Source organism: Rana temporaria, chromosome 11 (genome assembly GCF_905171775.1).
Source record: "Rana temporaria chromosome 11, aRanTem1.1, whole genome shotgun sequence".
Classification (NCBI taxonomy): domain Eukaryota; kingdom Metazoa; phylum Chordata; class Amphibia; order Anura; family Ranidae; genus Rana; species Rana temporaria.
In genome coordinates this window covers 123,081,739-123,102,325 of record NC_053499.1, presented here as the reverse complement: position 1 = coordinate 123,102,325, position 20,587 = coordinate 123,081,739, and the positions used below count along the sequence as shown (strand labels likewise).

The window sequence follows — 20,587 nt, the reverse complement described above, 5'->3', positions numbered from 1 at the left end:
TTCTACCTTTTGTACTTTTAGACACAACGAGTACCTACCGCATGCCCAGGAGGCTGGTTAGGTTAAAAACGTTGTACACTCTTTACCACGCAATCAGTGGTTGGATCGACTCTTTGAGATTCGATTGATCCACCTTTATGCTCCTGATGAAGCGTCCTGTACGCGAAACATGTCGAGAGTAAATGCAAGATCTACCATTATGCATATCTGATTCGGCTTCAAACACTAAGAGTTCTATACCTTCTTGACGCTATGTGCTTTTATGCCATGGAATGTAGAAATATAAATTTATCTCTTACTTTGTGTTAGATGCACTATCATATGCTGATACCGTTTCATGAACTTATGTATACAATTTTTTATTTATGCATTTTGTACAAAATAAATATTTATAGATATTTTACATTAACTACCTGTACCGCCAAAAGTCCAATTTATTAGTCCATTAATTTCCATTGTCACTTTCCCGGGACGTTGGTACATTAAAATTAGTGCATTCACAGTGATTAGTCGCCCTGTGATTATATGCAAGTCTGGCAATACCCATTTAAATTATCTGGGGGCTACTGTGATCTCGGTGTGGGGTACGAAATACCTGGAAATGTTACACCTTAATTGCCATGCATTAAAGGGGTTGTGAACCCTACTTTTTTTATTTTTTTATTTTTTTTTGTAAAAAAAAAAAAAAAATCATACTTTCACTGTTCAGTTCATTTTGTGGCCCCATTTGTCCTCTCCTGGGGTCCCTCGGTGCCGCTGGTGGCTCCTCCCCCGCACCGTGTGTCCACGTTGGCGAAGGCTCTTCTAAGGTGGACACCTGTGCGGGCGCTCTCCCGAGTCCTGCATCTGTGTCCATTCACACAGAATGCAGGACTCTGCCCCGGCGCTGCATCATTGGATTTGATTGACAGCAGCTGGAGCCAATGGCTGCGCTGCTATCACTCTATCCAATCGGGGCACCAGCTAGAGCTGGTGTGCTCCTTCCTTCCTGGCCAGAGGATGGCAGCGTTCAGGTAAGTAAAATGAGGCTGCAGCACTACAGAAGGTTTTTCATCTTTAATGCATAGAATATGTTAAGGTGAAAAACCTTGAGGGTTTACAATCCCTTTAACTTCACATGGGGGGGGGGGGGGGGGAGAATGTGGTGCTTGGTGCACTTTAAAGCCATTATTTTATATGCTTCTCTAGCTAATCGTACATTGTGAAATCTTGAGGTCCCGTGTTTGCTGTTTGGATCACATTATCTCAAATGTACTTCTTGCATCTTTATTGTTTCAGGCTACTGAGTTGAAAGAAAAGGGCAACAAGGCCCTTTCCGCTGGAGATTTGGATGAAGCGGTGCGATGCTACACTGAAGCCATCAAACTAGATCCCAAAAACCACGTGCTTTATAGCAACCGCTCTGCAGCATATGCCAAAAAGAGAGACTATGCCAAAGCACTGGAAGATGGCAGCAAAACTGTTGAGGTTAAGCCAGACTGGGGCAAGGTATGGACATGTGATGCATTCAGTTCATATGTTTAGCAGCTTATAGATGTACAATGACATGGAAGACAGTCTCATGTGTGGTGACTGACGGCTCTCAGGGAGGATGGAAATCCTGTTTGGATCGCTCTTCTCCTGAGATATAAGTGTACTGTCTCCCTGCAGCTCTAAACCCCACCCCCCCCCCCTTCCCATCATTGTAGTCCTATCAGGTGAGATGCTTCTGAACAGTTGCTATGGATTACTATCCTACTTATGTCATTATTGTATTTTTGTGTTCAGAAAGACCATTTAATGTGTTGGGGCCAGGAATCACTAAATTTCCAATTCGCCTCGTAGCAGAATGTCGGGGCCATACTAATAATCTGGTCATCTTTCATGCAGTCCTTGCCTTGTGATTGTAAAAAATAATCTTTCAACCACCTCAATACAGGGCATTTTAAACCCCCTTTCCTGCCCAAGCCATTTTTTATAAATATGCACTAATTGCTGTGTAAATGTGACTGGCAGGGAAGGGGTTAAATGTGTTGCCTAGGGAGTGATTCTAACTGTAGGGGGAGGGGACTCACAAGGGGAGGAGACCGATCGGCGTGCCTCTGTACTCTGAACACACCTTTGGTCTCCTCTCAACTGACAGGACGTGGCTCTGTGTGTTTACACACACAGATCCACGGTCCTGCTCTGTTACCAGGCAATTGCGGGTGCCTGGCGGACATCGTGACAACCGGGCACTCGCATCGGCTCCCGAGTGACGCGGCGGGCACGCGCATGCCGTGCCCCCTAGAAGGCAGTGAAGCCGAGGACGTTGTATGACACCCAGCCAGAACAAGAGCCGCACCGCCCAGCCGTCATTTGGCGGTTGGCAAGCAGTTAAATAAGTAACATACTTGCCTGCTCTGTACAATTTTTTAATTTTTTTTAAACGCAAAACTGCCTAGATCTTAGAAGTCTTTTGACGCAGACAGTGGTACTTGGCCCCGCCCCTGCTCCCCTATCACTGGCTTTGATTAACGGCAATGTTTCCCACTGCCTCAACAAAGCCAGCGAAACAAGGAGGTGAGGCAGGAGAGGAGCTGCAGATGTGCACATCGCTGGGTCGAATGAGGGCTCAGGTAAGTTAAAGGAGGGGGGATACATATGCCTAATTTTTTACCTTTTAAGCGGATGTCCGCTGAAAAAAAAAATATAAGTCAACAGCTACAAATACTGGAGCTGTTGACTTTTAATATCGGCACACTTACCTGTCCTGGAGTCCAACGCCGTCCGCAGCAGAGGACGAGCAATCGCTTGTCACTCTGCTGCCCCCAGCCATCCTCGGTGAGGGAACCAGGAAGTGAAGCGCTGCGGCTTCACTGCCCGGTTTCCTACGGCGCGAGTCGCGCTGCGCCTGCTGACTGGCTCCCACTGTGCTCTGGGAGCCAAGTGTTCCCAGAGCAAACGGGTGCAGCTCTGCTTTAATTCAAGGAATGCGTTGAGGTATATTTAAAAATTAAATTAAAATGATTCTAAAGACTGAAGGTTTTTTACCTTTTTTATGCATGAAGGTAAAAATCCTTCAATGTGTCCCAATACTTACCTGAGCCCAATCTTGATCTAGCAAGAGCAGCGGCTCTCAGCTTTGTCTCACCTTGTTGGCTCAGACACAGCAGTGGATGTCATTGGCTACTGCTGTTAATCACAGCTAGTGAATATGGGGCATAGCCAATGCCCATTCTGTGTGTAAATGGATATACAGAGCTGGGCTCGAGAGGAAGCGCCCCAATAGCATGCGATTTGCTTGACTTGCTTTAGTGTATGTGTAATGATGAAGCACTTGCTAACTATAGTATTGGTCCTGATTATAATGCAGTTTTGCATCTCTGCTCTGCATGGCCTTGTCCTGTCTGTGCCTGTAGGTCTCTAATTTTAAGTGTGTGAAGCTCTCAAATTATTTAATCTCAAGAACTTGTTTATCATATATACCTAAGTGCTAAGTTTTTTTTATTTACTTTCCCTCCAGGGTTACTCGAGAAAAGCAGCAGCTCTGGAATTTCTTAACCGCTTTGAGGAGGCAAAGAAAACATATGAAGAGGGACTTCGCCATGAGCCAACAAATGCGCAATTGAAAGAAGGGCTGCAAAATATGGAAGCAAGACTGGCAGGTACAGATTGAGACTTTCTAGGCACAGCGCTACTAACTACATCTGTGACTTGGCCCTGGTTGACACCAGTGTGGTGCTGAAATTTGTGCTACTTCAGTGACATTTCATGTGCAGCTTGCTGACGTTTGTGCGACTTCATTTACATAGATGTCAATTGAAGCCATGCATGAAATCGCACACATACTGCAGGAACCTGTTTTGGAGTCACAGCGAAATTAGTCGTGCGACTCTGAACTGTCAAGTCGCACTTGTTTGAACCAGGGCTTAGGGTTGTGTGTCTGAAAATTGTATTTTGAGTGAGTATGGCGTCTTTTCTTCTACAATTTGCTGAGAGATGTATCGTGGTTTATTCTTTTTTTTTTTTTTTTTTTTTTTCCCCACTGCAGAGAGGAAGTTCATGAATCCTTTTAACTCCCCCAACTTATTCCAGAAGCTAGAATCTGACCCTCGTACGAGAGCCCTACTAAGTGACCCAAGTTACAAAGAATTGATAGATCAACTAAGGAACAAGCCATCTGACCTTGGAACGTAAGTAAAATCTTAGTCCTATGTTACCTATATTAGGAGTTCATCTAAGGCAGTGAAGGCAAACCTTGGCACCCCAGATGTTTTGGAACTAAATTTCCCATGATGCTCAACTACACTGCAGAGTTGCATTAGCATCATGGGAAATGTAGTTCCAAAACATGTGTGGGGTGCCAAGGTCCGCCATTACTGGTCTAAGGATTTGTACTTTCATTCCTACAGTTTAAAGAGTAAGGTCACCATTGGGAACATGTTGCATGTTTTCACTGCCCGCTCTAGTGACTACAGCAAGCGGGTGACCTCACCAGGCCGCATCCTTTATTCAGAGTTCTGTGAATCAAACTACAAGTACCTACAGTCTTTGCGGCTGTTGGCTTGTAGTTCTCAATGAACGATTGTGGCGCCGTTGAGTGCTCTGTCCATTATCTGTTCCTGTCAGTGTGTATCTGCCTGCCTGTACGAGCAGACTGATACACTGATACGTTTTCAGGGGTCCTGCATCAGCAGATCATGGGTGCAATGCTTTATAGGCTCCAAAAATAATAAATGCACTTTTTGCAGGAAAAAAGGCATATTTTTATTTTAAGGCTCGGTTCACACTGTCGCCAAATCCATTGCACAGCAGGGGTGCGGTGCATGCTGGTTCATCGTTTCAGACAGAATTTTGGGCTGAATTCGAACCTAAAAGGCACGCCTTTTTCTTGCACACCACACCCGCTGCGGAGATATGTGAACTGCCTCCAAAGAGAGCCAGTCACATTCTCCTGCTATGCGAAGAAATGCGCATTCACCTCGCATAGGTGTGCACCAAACTTAAAGGGTGAATCTGCTCATTAAACTAAAAACCGAAGAGAGTGAGCGCACATCGCCCCACCTGTGATGCAGCTTTAATGTAAAAAAAAACTCTCCAATATCCTCACATTTGGCGCAAAATGGAAATCGCACATGAAAGGTCTTTGGCCACTCTTGAGTTGCCTCCGTAAGATCGAGATAGGATCACGATCTGGCTGGCTGCCCAGTGTCCTGTCGGCATGAACTATGAGCTGCCATGACTCGGCCCAGAGTGTCTTGTTGTACTGCGCATGCGTTTGGTCCAGCTGGGACCGAACGGAATGAGGGTGCATTTGGATTTGAATTGTCCGTACTTGGCGCGGGCTGGACCGGGTGCATGCGCAATCCGACAGACACGCTGGCAGCTCGTTCATGCTGACAGAACTCCAGGCAGCCAGATTGTGATCCTATTATCTGGATCTTAAGGAGGTGGTACCCCAGGAGAGTGGCCAAAGATCTTTCATGTGCGATTTCCATTTCGCACCAAATGTGAGTGTATTGAATGGAGTGCATTTATTTATATTTCTATTTAAAGCTGTTTGAACTACTTGTACCAGCTTGCCAGAGAACTTTCCTTTGACCAGCGCAGCCTTAAGTCTCCCTTTGGGGAAATTGTTTTTGTAGACCTGCTCATTGTATGTTTTGGTGCAGTTTTATGTGAGCATGTTTTTTTGAATTTTTATCTAATATTCTTTTTCCTTTCTAGAAAGCTTCAGGATCCTCGAGTTATGACAACTTTGAGTGTATTACTTGGAGTAGATCTAGGCAGTGTGGATGATGATGAAGAGGAACCTCCAGCACCACCCCCTCCTCAGCCCAAAAAAGAGAACAAGCCTGAGCCAATGGAAGAAGATCTCCCTGAAAATAAGAAACAGGTGAGAAGTGACCCATGACATGTGAAATTGTAAATGCTAATTGCACCCAGTGTAATGACCTGGCTCACCCTTTCCTTCCTAAGCAAGATTTTGTGACTTTATTTTTTTTCAATCCACGGTTCAACTGTATATATTGCCATGAGAGTGTCCCCAATTGTATTTTTGCATATAGAGCACCTGGTTGATTCTGGGAAATAGAGCAGATTGAGACTGGGAACACGAGTGTATTGCCCTTCATTGTGCTGACACCGTTGTATGCTTCCTGGCTCTGGCTCTCTCCCACCCTCCCAGATCTGTCGGCTCACATGCTTTGGACAGCGCTATAACTTGAGCGGGCTCTCCATCCATCTAGTGCCCTTGCCCTTGGTGTGTCTGTGCACGCCTGGCTGCATTTTCTTTTTTAATGTTTGTTTTTGTGCTGTATTTAGTTTACTCACTTGCATCTATTGTTACTTTTTAATACCAATAAAGATATTTTTAACTGTTGGGAGAGGACTTTAGATTGCCCAAACCCTTTATCCCGTAGAATTTGGGTTCTTTCCCACAGAGAGAGACACACACTCTATCATACATACAGGACCCCCACCTAGAATTATTTTTTTTTTTTTATAGCCAGCAGTTACAAATGCTGCAGCTGCTGACTTTAAAAAAAAAAATGAACACTTACCTATCCAGCACGCCCACGAAGTCGGCAGACGGATGAGCAATCGCTCGGTCCTCAGATGCTGCCATGCTCGGTGAGGGAATCGGGAAGTGAAACCTTGCGGCTACACTGCCTGGTTCCCTACTGCGCAAGCACGAGTTCGGCGCGCCGTCACTGGTCCCCGCTCTCTCCTGGGAACACTGTTTCCCAGGGGGGGGGGGGGGGTTGACGTGAAGGTGCGTGACTCGGGAGACAATACCCGGAAGTGGTGCAAATACCTGTTTTTATACAGGTATCTGCACCCCCCCTTGAAGGGTGTTAAATGTTACACCGGAGCGGGGAGGGTTCCGAAAAGCAGAAGTTCCACTTTTGGATGGAACTCCTCTTTAAGGTGGCTGACTATATATTTCTCTTGTGATGTGTTTCTTCGCAGGCAAAACTGTAATTATGAAAACATAAAATAATGTAACCATCTAATCACATCACAGGAGGCTACTATTTGACTGTGCCCCCCACTCTTTCCCAAACTTCCCAACCTGTAGTTTTCCTGTTCACCTGCGCACATATCTGCCTTATAAAAGTTCTTTGTCTTGGAGTTGCCAAGAATGATGACTGTACTGCACTTACACGGCACATAGGAAGAATCCACAACTGGAAATCGAGGTCCAGCAGCATTCTATAAAAGATTACGGCACAGTTATATTAAATATTTTTGTCCCTATGGTCATATTTTGTGGAAATTTCTCTTCCGTTCAAGGACGGACACAGCAGCATCTGACCTTGGTGTATTATCCTCCTTTCTAGGAGATTAACACGTAACATGATGTTTTTCTGCCTAGTCAAACACTCTACAGTACATCCCCCACTCTCTACAGCCTCGTTTGTTTGTTTTTTGCCTAGCAAGGAGAAATACATGGCTCCTCTGGGCCCATGTGCTCTGGGGATGTTTTTTTGCAATTTTTTCTTTTTTGTTTTCCTGCATTTTTGGATCCTGAGATCTACAATCAACTGCCAACTGGGTGACAGGCTGGATCCTCGATCCCCAAAGTTCGGCCATCGAGCGTGTGCCGGCCTTTAGCTACGCGCTGGGCCGTCCACGACATGCCCCGTTGCTCCAGGGGTGGCCGGTGAGCTATACGCTTCAGGGCACACATATGACCAGGCTCTGTCTGTGTCAGTGTGCCAGGCCAACAGCCATGCCGCAACTGCGTGGACATTGGTTCTGTCCGGGATGCCTCCAGCCGGTGGTCGCAGGATGGGTAAGTAGCAGTCCCCTTGCTTTGGCAGGGTAGTGCGGCTGGTGCATTCCTGGGGAGGTCGATTGGGGGTCCGCCCTGCTTTCCTCTCTCCCTTCCTTCCTCTCTCCCTTCCTCTTCCCTTCTTTCCCCACGTTCTGAGTGGTGGGGTCGGTCGTGACGTGGGGGGGGGGGGGTCTGCCTGGGGGGGCTACATCCAATGGCTGGGGGCTGTCTGCTTAGGGGGTGCTGTTTTGCTGCCGTGTGTGCGGGTGGGGTCCCAGGTGTTTTCACTGTTGTCTGTGTGTTTTTTTTTTTTTTTGTTTGTTTTTTTTACTGCAATCGCGGCCGCTATTCTGGCGGCGTTGGGCGCCTTTATCAGAGATTTTTATGGTGGCCTCCTTTTGAGGCGGTTCCGTATGCTCAATTTCACACTCGTTGCAGAGAGAAATTCTGTTGCGTTGGGACAAGCTCCCTTCGTCTCTGGATTACCAAGTCCGGGTGAGTCGCCTGGTCAGGTCCTCGCTAGTGTGGTGGCTGACCTCTGGTGCTTCGGGCCAGGAAGTCGTTCCTGCTGTGCCATTGGACGGTGGTCAAGACGGATGCCAGTCTCTCCGGCTGGGGGGGTAGTCTGGGGTGTTCAGTCAGCCCAGGGGCGCTGGACTCGAAGAGTCCCGCCTGCCAATCAATGTTCTGGAACTCCGGGCGATCAGGCTGTGCCTCTCCAAGTGGTCTCTGAGACTGCAGGGCAGCCCGGTCAGGATTCAGTCGGACAATGCCACGGCTGTGGCGTATGTCAATCATCAAGGGGGCACACGGAGCTCGGCTGCAGCGGCAGAAGTTGGACACATCCTCCGGTGGGCCGAAAAGAACGTTCCGGCCGTTTCGGCTGTTTACATTCCGGGCGTACAGAACTGGCAGGCGGACTACCTAAGTCGCCAAACGCTAGACCAAGGAGAATGGTCGCTACACCCGGATGTCTTTCAGTGTCTGTGTCTGAAATGGGGCACTCCAGACGTGGATCTTCTGGCATCCCGACTCAATCGGAAGGTGTCACGGTTCGTGGCCAGATCAAGAGACCCGTGGGCAGACGCGTTGGTGGCACCGTGGGGTCACTATCGCCTAATCTACGCCTTTCCTCCTGAACCTTCTCCCTCGTCTGCTACGCAGGGAGTGGAAGCCGAGGGGATACAAACAATCCTAGTTGCTCTGGATTGGCCTCACCGTTCCTGATACGCAGATCTGGTGCGTCTGGTGGCAGATGTTCAATGGCGCCTGCCACTGCGAGAGGATCTACTGTCTCAGGGCCCTATCTTTCATCCTGCTTTACAGTCGTTGGCTTTAAAGGCATGGCTATTAAAAGCCAAGTGCCGAGGGACCGAGGTCTGTCGGATTCGGTAATCTCGACCATGCTGCGGGCGCGGAAGTCTGCTTCCCGGAAGATTTACCATCGTACGTGGAAGGCTTAGATCTCTGTGTAAGAAGATGAATTGGCACCCCCGTGCAGGGCTGCCATCAGGGGGGTACAGGCAGTACACCTGTAAGGGGCCCGGATGGCTACCCCCCATTTTTTATATATAATTTTAATTTCTTCCCCCGGTTCTCTGCTCCAGGGGGCCCATGCCTGAAGCTGTGTAAGGGGCCCCATAATTCCTGATGGCGGCCCTGCCCCTGTGCATACGTGATGTCGCGGATTCTGCTGTTTTTACAGCGTGGAGTGGATCAGGCTCTCGCCGTAAGTACGATTTAAGGGGCAGATTTCGGCCTTGGCTGTTTTCTTTCAGCGACCTTTGGCGGCGCACTCTCTGGTGCGTACGTTTGTGCAGGGGGTTCTGCATGTGGCCCCTCCTGTGCATCCTCCACTCCCTTTTGTGGGACTTGAATTTAGTCCTCTCGGTGCTTCAAAAGCCTCTATTTGAGGGCATTAGGGAGATCCCTTTATTGACTCTTTCCCAGAAGGTGGTTTTTCTGGTGACCATTACATTGGTCAGACGGGTGTCTGAATTAGCGGCCTTGTCTTGCAAGGCTCCTTACTTGGTCATCCACAGGGATAAGCCGTTGTTCCTCCCTAAGGTTGTTTCGGCCTTTCACATTTAATGAGGACATTGTTCTTCCATCTTTGTGTCCTCGGCCGGCGAACCCAAAAGAGGCTACCATTTCTAGGTGGATCAGGCAGGTCGTGCTTCAGGCCTATGCCTTAAAGGGGCAGGCGCCCCCCTTCCCGGTTACGGCGCATTCAACCAGGGCCATTGGTGCCTCTTGGGCTTTCCGCCATCAGGCATCTGTTTTACAGGTGTGTAAGGCAGCGACTTGGTCGTCAGTCCACACCTTCTCAAAGTTCTATAAGATGGATGTGAGTGCATCTTCGGATGCCTCCTTCGGCCGCAAGGTTTTGCAGGCGGCTGTTAAAGGTTGGCAGTTCCTCCGTTGAGGATCTCTGGTTTGTTTGGGGTGAAGTTGGTTTGCTGTGTTTTTTCCTACCCCCTCATGGGGTTTTTTGTTTTTTTTTTACACTGCTTGGGGACGTCCCTAAGTTCAGATGCTGCTGTGTCCGTCCATGAACGGAAGAGAAAATAGGATTTTTGTACTCGCCGTAAAATCCATTTCTCTGAGTTCATGGACGGACACAGCACCCACCCATCTTTTGTTTGTACCGCTTGTTTACGAACTGAGGCTGCAGAGAGTGGGGGGATGTACCTGGGGGAACCGCCCCTGGGAGGTACTGTGTGGAGTGTTTAACACTTAACATGCCGTTTTTCTGCCTAGTTAATCTCCTAGAAAGGAGGATAATACCCTAAGGTCAGATGCTGCTGTGTCCGTCCATGAACTTGGAGAAATGGATTTTACGGTGAGTAAAAAAATCCTATTTTTTTTTTTTTTGGCACTAAAGGGTCACTTTGGGAGTGAACCCTAAGCAGATATACAAATATTGCAGTAGTGTAATAATTATAGATCATCAAATTTTATTTTGTCAGTAATGTAAATACACAAATTGTACTTCCAGCATAACCGGAGAAGGTATAAATGGCATAAGGAGTCATTCAGTTCATAGCTCAGTTGCAGAGATGAGATCATTGGCATGCTGGATTTCCTTCGCTGTCCAGTCATGGCATGGGGAAATGACCTGCTAGTGTTTAACTACAGAAGAGCAAACCATCAGGTCTCTTGCCCTGCCAGACAGGGCAGAGCTATGTAATCTCTGAATTGGATGCAGGGTTTTAACCTGAATTCTCCTAGAACAGTGAGAAGCTATACCCAGCTGCACCTCAACCTTCCTAATGTTTTCTGTCTGTGCTGCGCACACTGACTCTCTAGGCTTCTAGTATTGTTGGGTCGCATGACCAAAGCCTAGGCATCTGAGTTTTCTCTGTCTGGCTTTTTTCACCTGACCCACTACGAGAGAGTTTGGCTCGCAAGTTCCTAAATCGCAGGAAATCTCCTGTTTTTACCAATGAGACTACTCGGTGTAGTAGAGCTCTATTTTAATGAACATTGGGGCTATTGGCACTACCCTATAGAATTTTTAATGTTTGACATGCTTCTATACAGGCTCAAAAGGAGAAAGAGTTGGGTAATGACGCTTACAAGAAGAAAGATTTTGACTTGGCACTGAAACATTATGGGCAAGCCAGAGAGCTGGATCCAGCTAACATGACCTATATTACAAACCAGGCTGGTGAGTTATTCTCTAGCATTTATGAATAGCATTGTGAGGTATTATTAGTCTCTCCCTCTCCTTCTCTTTTTATATATATATATATATATATATATATATATATATATATATATATATATATATATATATATATATATATATATATATATATATATATATATATATATTTTTATATAATTACTATCGGTATTCTCATTCGGGAGATTTACTGTTTGTCATAGTGAGCAGTTACCTAGCACTGAAAATAGTCCCTAGAACCGAAAGAGGGAAAATCTTCCTACGGGGACACTTATTCCAGTAACTGCTCTAATATTCCGCTTTGTAGAGTTCCTGTTTTTCAAATTGGATAAAAATGGCAAAAAACAGACAAGTTCAAGCCACTCTCTGCTCTATCCAGAATATAAAATTGTAGTGTTTTAGGTACACAGTAAAACCTTGGATTGCGAGCATAATCTGTTCCGGACGCATGCTTGTAATCCAAAGCACTTGTATATTAAAGCAAATTTTCCCATAAGAAATAATGCAAACTCAAATGATTTGTTCCACAACCATTTATTCTTATATCCTTCAGTTTATAGTCCATATAAAAAGATGGCAATCCGATTTTTAAATTGTGTAACCATAAAATGTCTATCCACAAGGGGATTAGAAGCAAAATCAAGCAGGAGCTACGGAGTATAAAAGTGTAACAATATGGTTACATTTTAATGAAGGTACAACATTCAGCAACTTGCATGATTGATTAACCATTTCAGCCCCGGACCATTTTGCTGGTCAAAGACCTGACCACTTTTCGCGATTTGGCACTGCGTTGCTTTGACAATTGCGCAGTCGTGCGCTGTGGCTCCCAATCAAAACTGGCCACTTTTTTTTAACCCACAAATGGAGCTTTCCTTTGGTATTTGATCACCTCCTGTGTTTTTTAGTTTTTGCGCTATAAACAAAAATAGAGCAAACATTTTTGAAAAATAATTCAATGTTTTTTGCTATAATATCCACCAAAAAATAGATAAACTATTTTATTTTTTTTCCCCTCCGTTTAGGCCGATTAGGTATTCTACATATTTTTGGTAAAAAAAGCGTTTATTGATCAGTTTGCACAAAAGTTATAGCGTCTACAAAATAGGGGATAGATTTATGGCTTTTTTTTTTTTTTTTTGACTGTGACATTGCGGCGGACATATCAGACATTTTTGACACGTTTTTGAGACCATTCACATTTATACAGCGATTAGTGCTATAAAACTGCACTAAGCGAGCGGAGGAAGGTGTTTCTGGTGCTGTGGAGAGCCTTAGTTAGCTGGTATCTTCGGCGGTGTACAGCTCCACATCCCATCCGAAGATGCCAGCTAACTAAGGCTCTCCACAGCACCAGAAACGCCTTCCTCCGCTCGCGGAACATCTGCAGCACACCCGGGAATGGCCAGGAAACCGTAGTTCAATTCAGCTTCTCTCCTCCCCCTCCTTTCATGGTTGCTAAGCCGCTCCATCCTCACTGCTCAATGTGCAGTGACAAGCGGCTTGGGAGGTGTGGACCTCCTGGAAGGGATCCCCACGCTGCTCTGTCCCATTCCAACCAGCATGACACACATCCCTTCTCCCGCCCCTCTCTCCCTGCATGTGTGCCGCTACATCTGTGAAGGGGATGGGGGGGGGGGGGTAGGGAGATTAAGGAGCCAAAGACCACAATGGGAGAAGTCACTGACTGAGAGCCCCTGGGGACCATTCAAGTAAGTGAGCACTGTGGCCTTCTCTCCCTCGCCTTTCTTCCTTCTCTCCCTCGCCTTTCTTCCTTCTCTCCCTCGCCTTTCTTCCTTCTCTCCCTCGCCTTTCTTCCTTCTCTCCCTCGCCTTTCTTCCTTCTCTCCCTCGCCATTCTTCCTTCTCTCCCTCGCCCAGTCACACGCTGTAAAGTAGAAATATTGTACTTCTATTCTTGAGAGTAGGTGCGTAAATTTGGGCAACCTTGTAGGGGGCCCCATAGCATTACTTTGCCCAGGGGCCCATGATGCTATTAAGATGGCCCTGGTTAAATGTAACTGTAATGTTACACTTGGAGGCGTCTCTTCTCTTTTATACTCGGTTGTGACATGACGCTACTCTTATATCAAGACATCGCTTGTATATCAAGTCAAATTTTATTTTTAAATTTTGCTTGTCCTGCAAAACGCTCTCAAACAAGTTACACTCAAACCAAGGTTTTACTGTTCTTTCTCAACCCCCCCCCCCCCCCCTTAGCAAATATGGAAATATAACAAACACAGAATTTAAAACAATTGCTCCCCTGGTGGGCAGTGCCAGTGTCCAGGGGAGTAATGGGTGCTGTGCCTCTTACCTGCTCAATCTTCAGGCTCACCATGTGATAGCCTCCCATCTTGACCCTGATGTAAGGTTCTTGACAACCCCCCCCCCTGCCCTTATCTGTTGTGGAGCTGTACTTTCCAGATGCTGGTGTGTAGCCCTACCCGATCAGTGCTGACCAATGGCTTTCTTGCTCCCCAGGCAACCCAGAACCATTAAAGAGGAATTAAAGGCAAAACCTAAATCTACTGCCACCCCCATGCTAAGCCTGATCTATCTAACCCTGTACAGAAAACATTTCTGTACTTGCCTATTCTGAAGCCAGTGCGGTCCCAGGCTGAGCTGCCAGTGGTCTATAGGTGACATTGTTTCATAGCTGTTGTCTGTTATCTCCTGGAGACCGGACCAGAGCGGCTTCAGAATAGGTAAGTATAACAGGGTTCGATTAGGCTTAGAATGTGGGTGGTAGTAGGTTAAGAGTCAGGTTTTGCCTTTACTAACATTTTAACAGCACCCGCAGGGGGCAAAAGTGAAGCCACCATTGGACAGATAAATCTGCGGCATGGTGACAGAACCCCTGGGTTCCAGGAAACCTCAATCGAGAAATCCTGCTTTTAAGGCATTATCACTTGATGAAGTTTAGCGTTCTACGTTCTTTGTACATTACTGAACAATGTTTTTGTTGTTTTTAGCTGTTTATTTTGAAAAAGGAGATTACAATAAATGCAGAGAATTATGTGAAATGGCAATTGAATTAGGAAGAGAAAACCGAGAAGATTATCGGCTGATTGCAAAGTAAGTTTGGAGAAGTTTGTTTTCAGCTGCATGGAAGTTGAGAGTGCTTGGATGAGTTTTATATGCCTTGTTTGTCTTCCTCAAGTTGCATCCTTTATTTATACTGGCCACAGACGGATCAAAATTTAAGTGGTTCAGCTGGAGGGTGAGAAGCGATTCCTCCAGCCATCTCCTTGTGTAAATGGAGGAATCTGTTGGCCAACTTTAATCTCCTCAATACAGAATCAAAAGAATTTTGCTCCAGAAAGGAGAATTTTAGTTTGGAGTGCTAATAATCTTTGCTACATTGTTACAATTTGGAGCACTTTTTTCCTAGACACAACTGCTCTTACTGAAGATCATCTAGATCAGGGGTGTCCAACTCAATTTCTTCGTGGGCCGCATCGGCATTATGATCTCAAAAGGGCCGGTTGTATCTGTAAGATTCGATTTCCAGTGCACCCCCCTCCCCTTACATTAGATGTCAAGAGCCCACCCCACCATCAGAGGTTGAGTCCCCCACTCTCCCTTACATCACAGTGCACCTCCCTTTCCTTATGCTGCTGCTGGGAAGAAGCTGGATGCATTGCTTTAAAGCAGAAAGTAAGGGTCTGGAGGAGGGCTGGAGATCTAAGAAGCTGCAAGAAGTGCGAGGGCCACATGAAATGGACGGCCGGATTTGTCCCGGGGGCCTTGTGTTTTGACACCTGTGATATAGATTTAAATATGCTTTAAACCTTTGGAACAAGTTGCATGTTCCACCCGTATATGGACTGGAACCTGTAGCTCTTGCCTCTTCTCCCACTGATTCTTCCTCTACCCACACCCACCATCACATTTGAAAGCAGCGCATCTGTGTGGGGCTTCGCCTACACAGCCACGTCATTCAGGATTCCTATGAATAAATAAATTGCAAGTACCGTTTTCCACTGTGGCAAACGAACTTGTAGTTTCAGTAGGCTGCGGGGGGGCACTGTTGATCACTTTTGTTCACGGACAAGTCCTCCTGCCCTTCAAACAGCCTTCTTGGGCAGCTAGGGCAGGAGTGTCTCTGGAGACAGTCTGCAAGGCAGCTAGCTGGTCATCCCATCGTACATTACTGAAAAACTACAGGGTGGATCCAGAAGCTCTTGCTACAGTAGAGTTTGGGAGGAAAACTCTCCAAGCGGAGGCATGGGTTGAAAGCAGGAGGACATATTGCACCCATGACCTGCAGTAAAACTAAATGCACCCTTTTGTTTAAAAAAATAATAATTCTATATTGCAGTTCAGAGGTCCTTAAAAGTGGTGGCTGCACCGGAAACCACCCTTGAGGACAACCAGATAACCTCAGAGCTAGTCGATTTAGGGTTGGTTAGCCAAGGGGTCTGACTTGAAAAGGGATCGAGGTGTGTGTGTGTGTGTGTGTGTGTGTGTGTGTGTGTGTGTGTGTTTTTTTCCCCCTCAATTTCTGTTGGAAAGTATAGAGGTCAGGGATTGGTTGGCGAAGATGAGTTATTCGGGCGTTCCTAGGAACTACAAGATTGAATAGGGTTTGAAGAAGGCTTTTTAGATTTGCTGATGTTTATGGCATTATGTGCAGTTTTTCAGTTTCCTCTTTAAAGCGGGGTTTCACCCTAAAACAACAAAACGTTACATCCAGCATACTGCTGACATCTACAGTATGCTGGATTTTTTTTTTTTGTACCGCTGTACTTACGGTCTTATGGTATTTTTCACGGGGCTTCCGGGTTCTCGCTCCCCCGTGAGTAAGGCGTTCCTTAGATCAGTGGTCATCAACCCTGTCCTACAGGGCCCACTAACAGGCCAGGTTTTATGTATTACCATGGGGAGATGCAGTCTAGAATACTGCAATCACTGAGCAGCAAATGATGCCTTGGATGATTGACGCTCGGGTAAATCGCGTCATCGCCTTTCGAAAATATCCGAGGGGGACTCGGCACCTGCACGCACCTGCGCAGTGAGCTCTACACTGCAGGTGCCGTAAAGAGCCGAGTCCCCGTCGGATATTTTCGGAAGGCGATGACGCGCTTTACCCGCACGTCAATCGTCTCCTGGGAGGATCAACACTCACTCCCAGGAGACATTGCGCAGAGCTTCCCGTCAGGGAAAAGGAGCGACACGTCCACTCCCCGCAAGGAAGAAGACCCGAAAGTGCGGCTGAATACAGGCAAGTGTACACATTAAAAAAAAGACAACGCTACAAGCCTTTATTAAGGCTGGAGATAGGTTAGGGAAAAAGTTAATTTTGAGGGTGAACCTCCGCTTTAAGTAAGCCCTCAACATTTTGCACATGTTGATCACATTTTGACATTCTGGTACCTGCTGTCATCTACTCATAACCTACTGTTGTGTGTTTCTTTTTTTTTTTTTTTTTTTGTCCTCTTGTGCAGAGCATATGCCCGCGTTGGGAACTCTTATTACAAAGAAGAAAAGTACAAGGAAGCAGTTCAGTTCTTCAACAAATCTCTGGCAGAACACAGAACTCCAGATGTTCTCAAGAAATGTCAGCAGGTCAGCTTGTCTGGAAAGTTATTCATGAAATGCTCTGTTTTTATTATCTTACTACTGTGATGAGCTTTGCACGTAATGTGCAGTAGTTGTGCTTTGCATGTTTCAGTCTTAAAGAATAAGTTCACTTCTGGAACATGTTGCATGTTCCAGTGTCTGCAGGCCCCCCCACTTGTCACAGCGGGCAGGGGACCTTCTCCCCCGCACCTGCTGTTACTGTTTGAAAGCAGTGCACAGCCACGTCATTTTTTTCAGGTTCCTATAAACGAGTGCCTAAAAGTGCCATTGGCCGCAATGCAATTGTAGTTTCCTATGATCTTCGAGGGCGCTGGTGTGTGTCTTCATAGTCCTGCTCTCGGGTAACTGCCTGCCTGTACCTGCAGACAGCTTTCCAGAGTCTACAGGAGCTAGACATTGCACCCATGATCTGCTGATTGTAGGCGCAATGCTCTGCAGAATCCTTAAAATAAAATGCACTTTTTTCACCTGCAAAAGTGCATTTTTTTAAAAAGGGGATTTTTTTTTTTTTTTTTAATGGTCATCTAATGAAAAAAATTCAATGATGAAGATGCTGTGCCAATGAGTCAATATCTGTGTCTGTCTTTTTATTTTTTATTTTTTTAGGCAGAGAAAATTTTAAAGGAGCAGGATCGTCTTGCTTACATCAATCCTGATATGGCTGTAGAGGAGAAAAGTAAAGGCAATGAATATTTTCAAAAAGGTAGGCATTTCATTTTGGTTGTGATTTATCCAGATATGGTTGGCTATTTACCATATAAATATTTCATTACAATTCTTGGTTGCATAAACACATGTCCCTTCAATGTGGGGCCTCTCAACTACAGGGCATGTGATCAGGATTCAGATGTACAGTGCCAAAGCAGTGGCATACTATAACCATCAGGGAAAAAACCCAAGTCTTGCTGCAGGAAAAGAGGCAGAACATTTTTGGTTTTGGGTAGAACTTCATGATTCAGACTTGTTCACATTCTGGGCATGGAAAATTTACAAACAGACCACCTCAGCTGTGGCAATGCCTGCACTGGAGTGAATGGTCTCTCACCTGGAGGTTTTTCAGGTCTTTGCGGGTGGGAGACATCAGATATAGATCTCCTGGACTCCAGATTTAACAACAAACTAAGTTGCAGATGTTGTGGCGGCTCCGTGAGCTCATTGCAACCTATTATGGGGATTTGTAAAAAAAAAAAAGACTTGCTGGCCAGATCACCAGGTGAAAATAAAGGGACGGGGGAGCATAAAAAGCCACCACACCGAAGAGTTATCAAACTGCTATATAACAAACGTTTGCTTTTGGGTTTAATACTGCTTTAAAGTAAACCTGTTGCTTTGTCCTGCTACCACGTAAACCTGTCAGCTGTCCAATTTTTCAGAACAATAGAATGGGCGGGTTAGAATACTGCCCTAAATGCTCTTTCACTATTAAATAAAAAGTGACGGCAGCATCTTCCAGCTCTGCCAGTCTCCCTTCCCTGTCCATTCACATCAACAGAATGTTCCTTTTTCATATACTATTCGCCTCATCCTGATGTCTAGGGGCAATCTGTGCATGCATGTCTGATCATCCTTAAAGGTCTGTAGGCAACCTTACTTGTCAGTATGAGTTCTGTCACTGTCTGCCACAGTCTGGGCTTGTCAGTTTTGAGCTTTGTACGCTGTCAACAGTCTTCTCACTGAACTCCTGTGTGATTCCTGACATCTTTATCCTTTACAATAGGGAATACATTTATCCAATGCTTGAAGTACTCTGGGGGGGGGGGGGGTATATTTAAACACTGAGCACATAGAAATGTCACCAAAAATTTACCCTTTCTGCCTAGGAAAGTTATCTTTGTAAAATATTATGTTGTACATTCTGTTGTATGCATGGACAGTTTAAGGTGTTCAGGTGTAACTGCACTCATGTTCTGTTAATGTGAAGGGGTATATCTATTATTTTGCTAGTACCGTATTTATCGGCCTATTACGCACCCCGGCGTATAGCGCGTCGGTGTCTTGCCGGTCGTCCATCGGCGGCCTTGTCTGGTCCGGCATCCTTCTGCGGCCTCGTCTGGTCCGGCATCCTTCTGCGGCCTCGTCTGGTCCGGCATCCTTCTGCGGCCATCGTGGTGTCCTCCCCGCTTCCCGCGCTGAGTTTGAACCACTGAGCCGACATATACCGAGCGCAGTACACTCGGGTGTAGTCGGGCAGGCTCGGCTCCTCTCGCGTACAGGATGCACAGGACGTGACTGTGAGAGGAGCCGAGCCTGCCCGACTATACCGGAGTGTACTGCGCTCGGTATATGCTGGCGCAGTGGTTCAAACACAGCGCGGGTATCGGCGTATATCGCGCACCCACGATTTTGCCCTGATTTTCAGGGCAAAAAAGTGCGCGGTATACGCCGATAAATACGGTAATTATTTTGTTTAAAGCGGAGTTCTGCCGAAAATTATTTGTTTTTAACGTTGACGCTACAAATACTGCAACAGCTGACTTAATATTGGAACACTTGCCTGTCCAGGATCTATGCCTAGAAGTGGGAGCAAATACTTGTATTGGTCAGATTTCTGCTCTGGTAATTATCGGTCATATATTTTATCCAAGTTTGCAATAGATGCAGTATATGTATGTAATATTAATGAGCTGTATATGTATGTAGTATTAATGAGCTGTGTTGGTGATTTTGTCTTTCCTGTTTTGTAGGAGACTACCCACAAGCAATGAAGCATTACTCAGAAGCAATTAAAAGAAATCCAAAAGATGCCAAACTGTACAGTAATCGAGCCGCATGCTACACCAAACTGCTGGAGTTTCCACTTGCCCTTAAGGTGATTGTTGTGTATAGTCTAGTAATATGTGCTTTTTTTTTTCCTCTGGTCACTTTTAATCTAAGACGGTTATCTATTTTTTTTTTTTTTTTTTTTTTGGGGCTAGTAACAAAGCAGAAGTAGTATTCTTATTATGCTTTATTCTTCTTCCTCTGACCGTGGTTATAAGGACAGAAAGTGATGGGAAATGTCCACAGGGCCAGAGACAACAGTGACAATGATAGATGTTTATATCCTTCCATACTGTGATACTTTTGACTGTTGCCCAATCATGAAACTCTGTACCCAACTGAATCTCATTTCATTCATTTGAGACAGAGCTTTGTCTTGGCAGTATTTAATAACCATTTTTTTTTTTTGTTTTTTTTTTTCACGATTTTACTGCATGCACATGAGCTCATTTGTCCATGCAGAATAACCGCAGGGTTTATTTTCCCTGATGTCCTAGAGCTGCATACAGCTGGCCATAGACATAAATGGGTGAAGGTGGCTGTACACATCTATTGGCAAAAAGTAGCAACTGCACATACTGTAGGTATAATGCACCGTCAGTGTGTTTGGCGCATCCACAGCTTTACTCAAAATGTTTTAACTTTTTTTTTTTTAGTTTTACACTTTTTTTTTTTTTATTTTTTTTTTTTTTTTTTATTCTCTTTTTTTTTCTTCTTTTGTACACTCCTAAAGCTGGCCCTACAGTAGTAGAGTTCTTTTATTTTTATCGCTGGTGGGGTTAAATGGATGGTAGCTTTGGCATCCAGTGACAA

The 20,587-nt window shown here is 45.6% G+C and overlaps 1 protein-coding gene across 1 annotated transcript in view; it reads left to right on the top strand.

Annotated features, from left to right (window-relative positions):
* The window catches only part of STIP1 (stress induced phosphoprotein 1), a 53,495-nt gene that overhangs the window by 22,009 nt on the left and 10,899 nt on the right, over positions 1 to 20,587 (top strand). Inside the window, exons 2-10 of the mRNA XM_040329043.1 lie at positions 1,279 to 1,488; positions 3,485 to 3,626; positions 4,013 to 4,154; positions 5,689 to 5,857; positions 11,285 to 11,411; positions 14,404 to 14,506; positions 16,879 to 16,999; positions 17,621 to 17,717; positions 19,699 to 19,823. Coding sequence (XP_040184977.1) covers positions 1,279 to 1,488; positions 3,485 to 3,626; positions 4,013 to 4,154; positions 5,689 to 5,857; positions 11,285 to 11,411; positions 14,404 to 14,506; positions 16,879 to 16,999; positions 17,621 to 17,717; positions 19,699 to 19,823 — 1,236 coding nt within the window. The remainder of the gene's footprint in view (positions 1 to 1,278; positions 1,489 to 3,484; positions 3,627 to 4,012; positions 4,155 to 5,688; positions 5,858 to 11,284; positions 11,412 to 14,403; positions 14,507 to 16,878; positions 17,000 to 17,620; positions 17,718 to 19,698; positions 19,824 to 20,587) is intronic.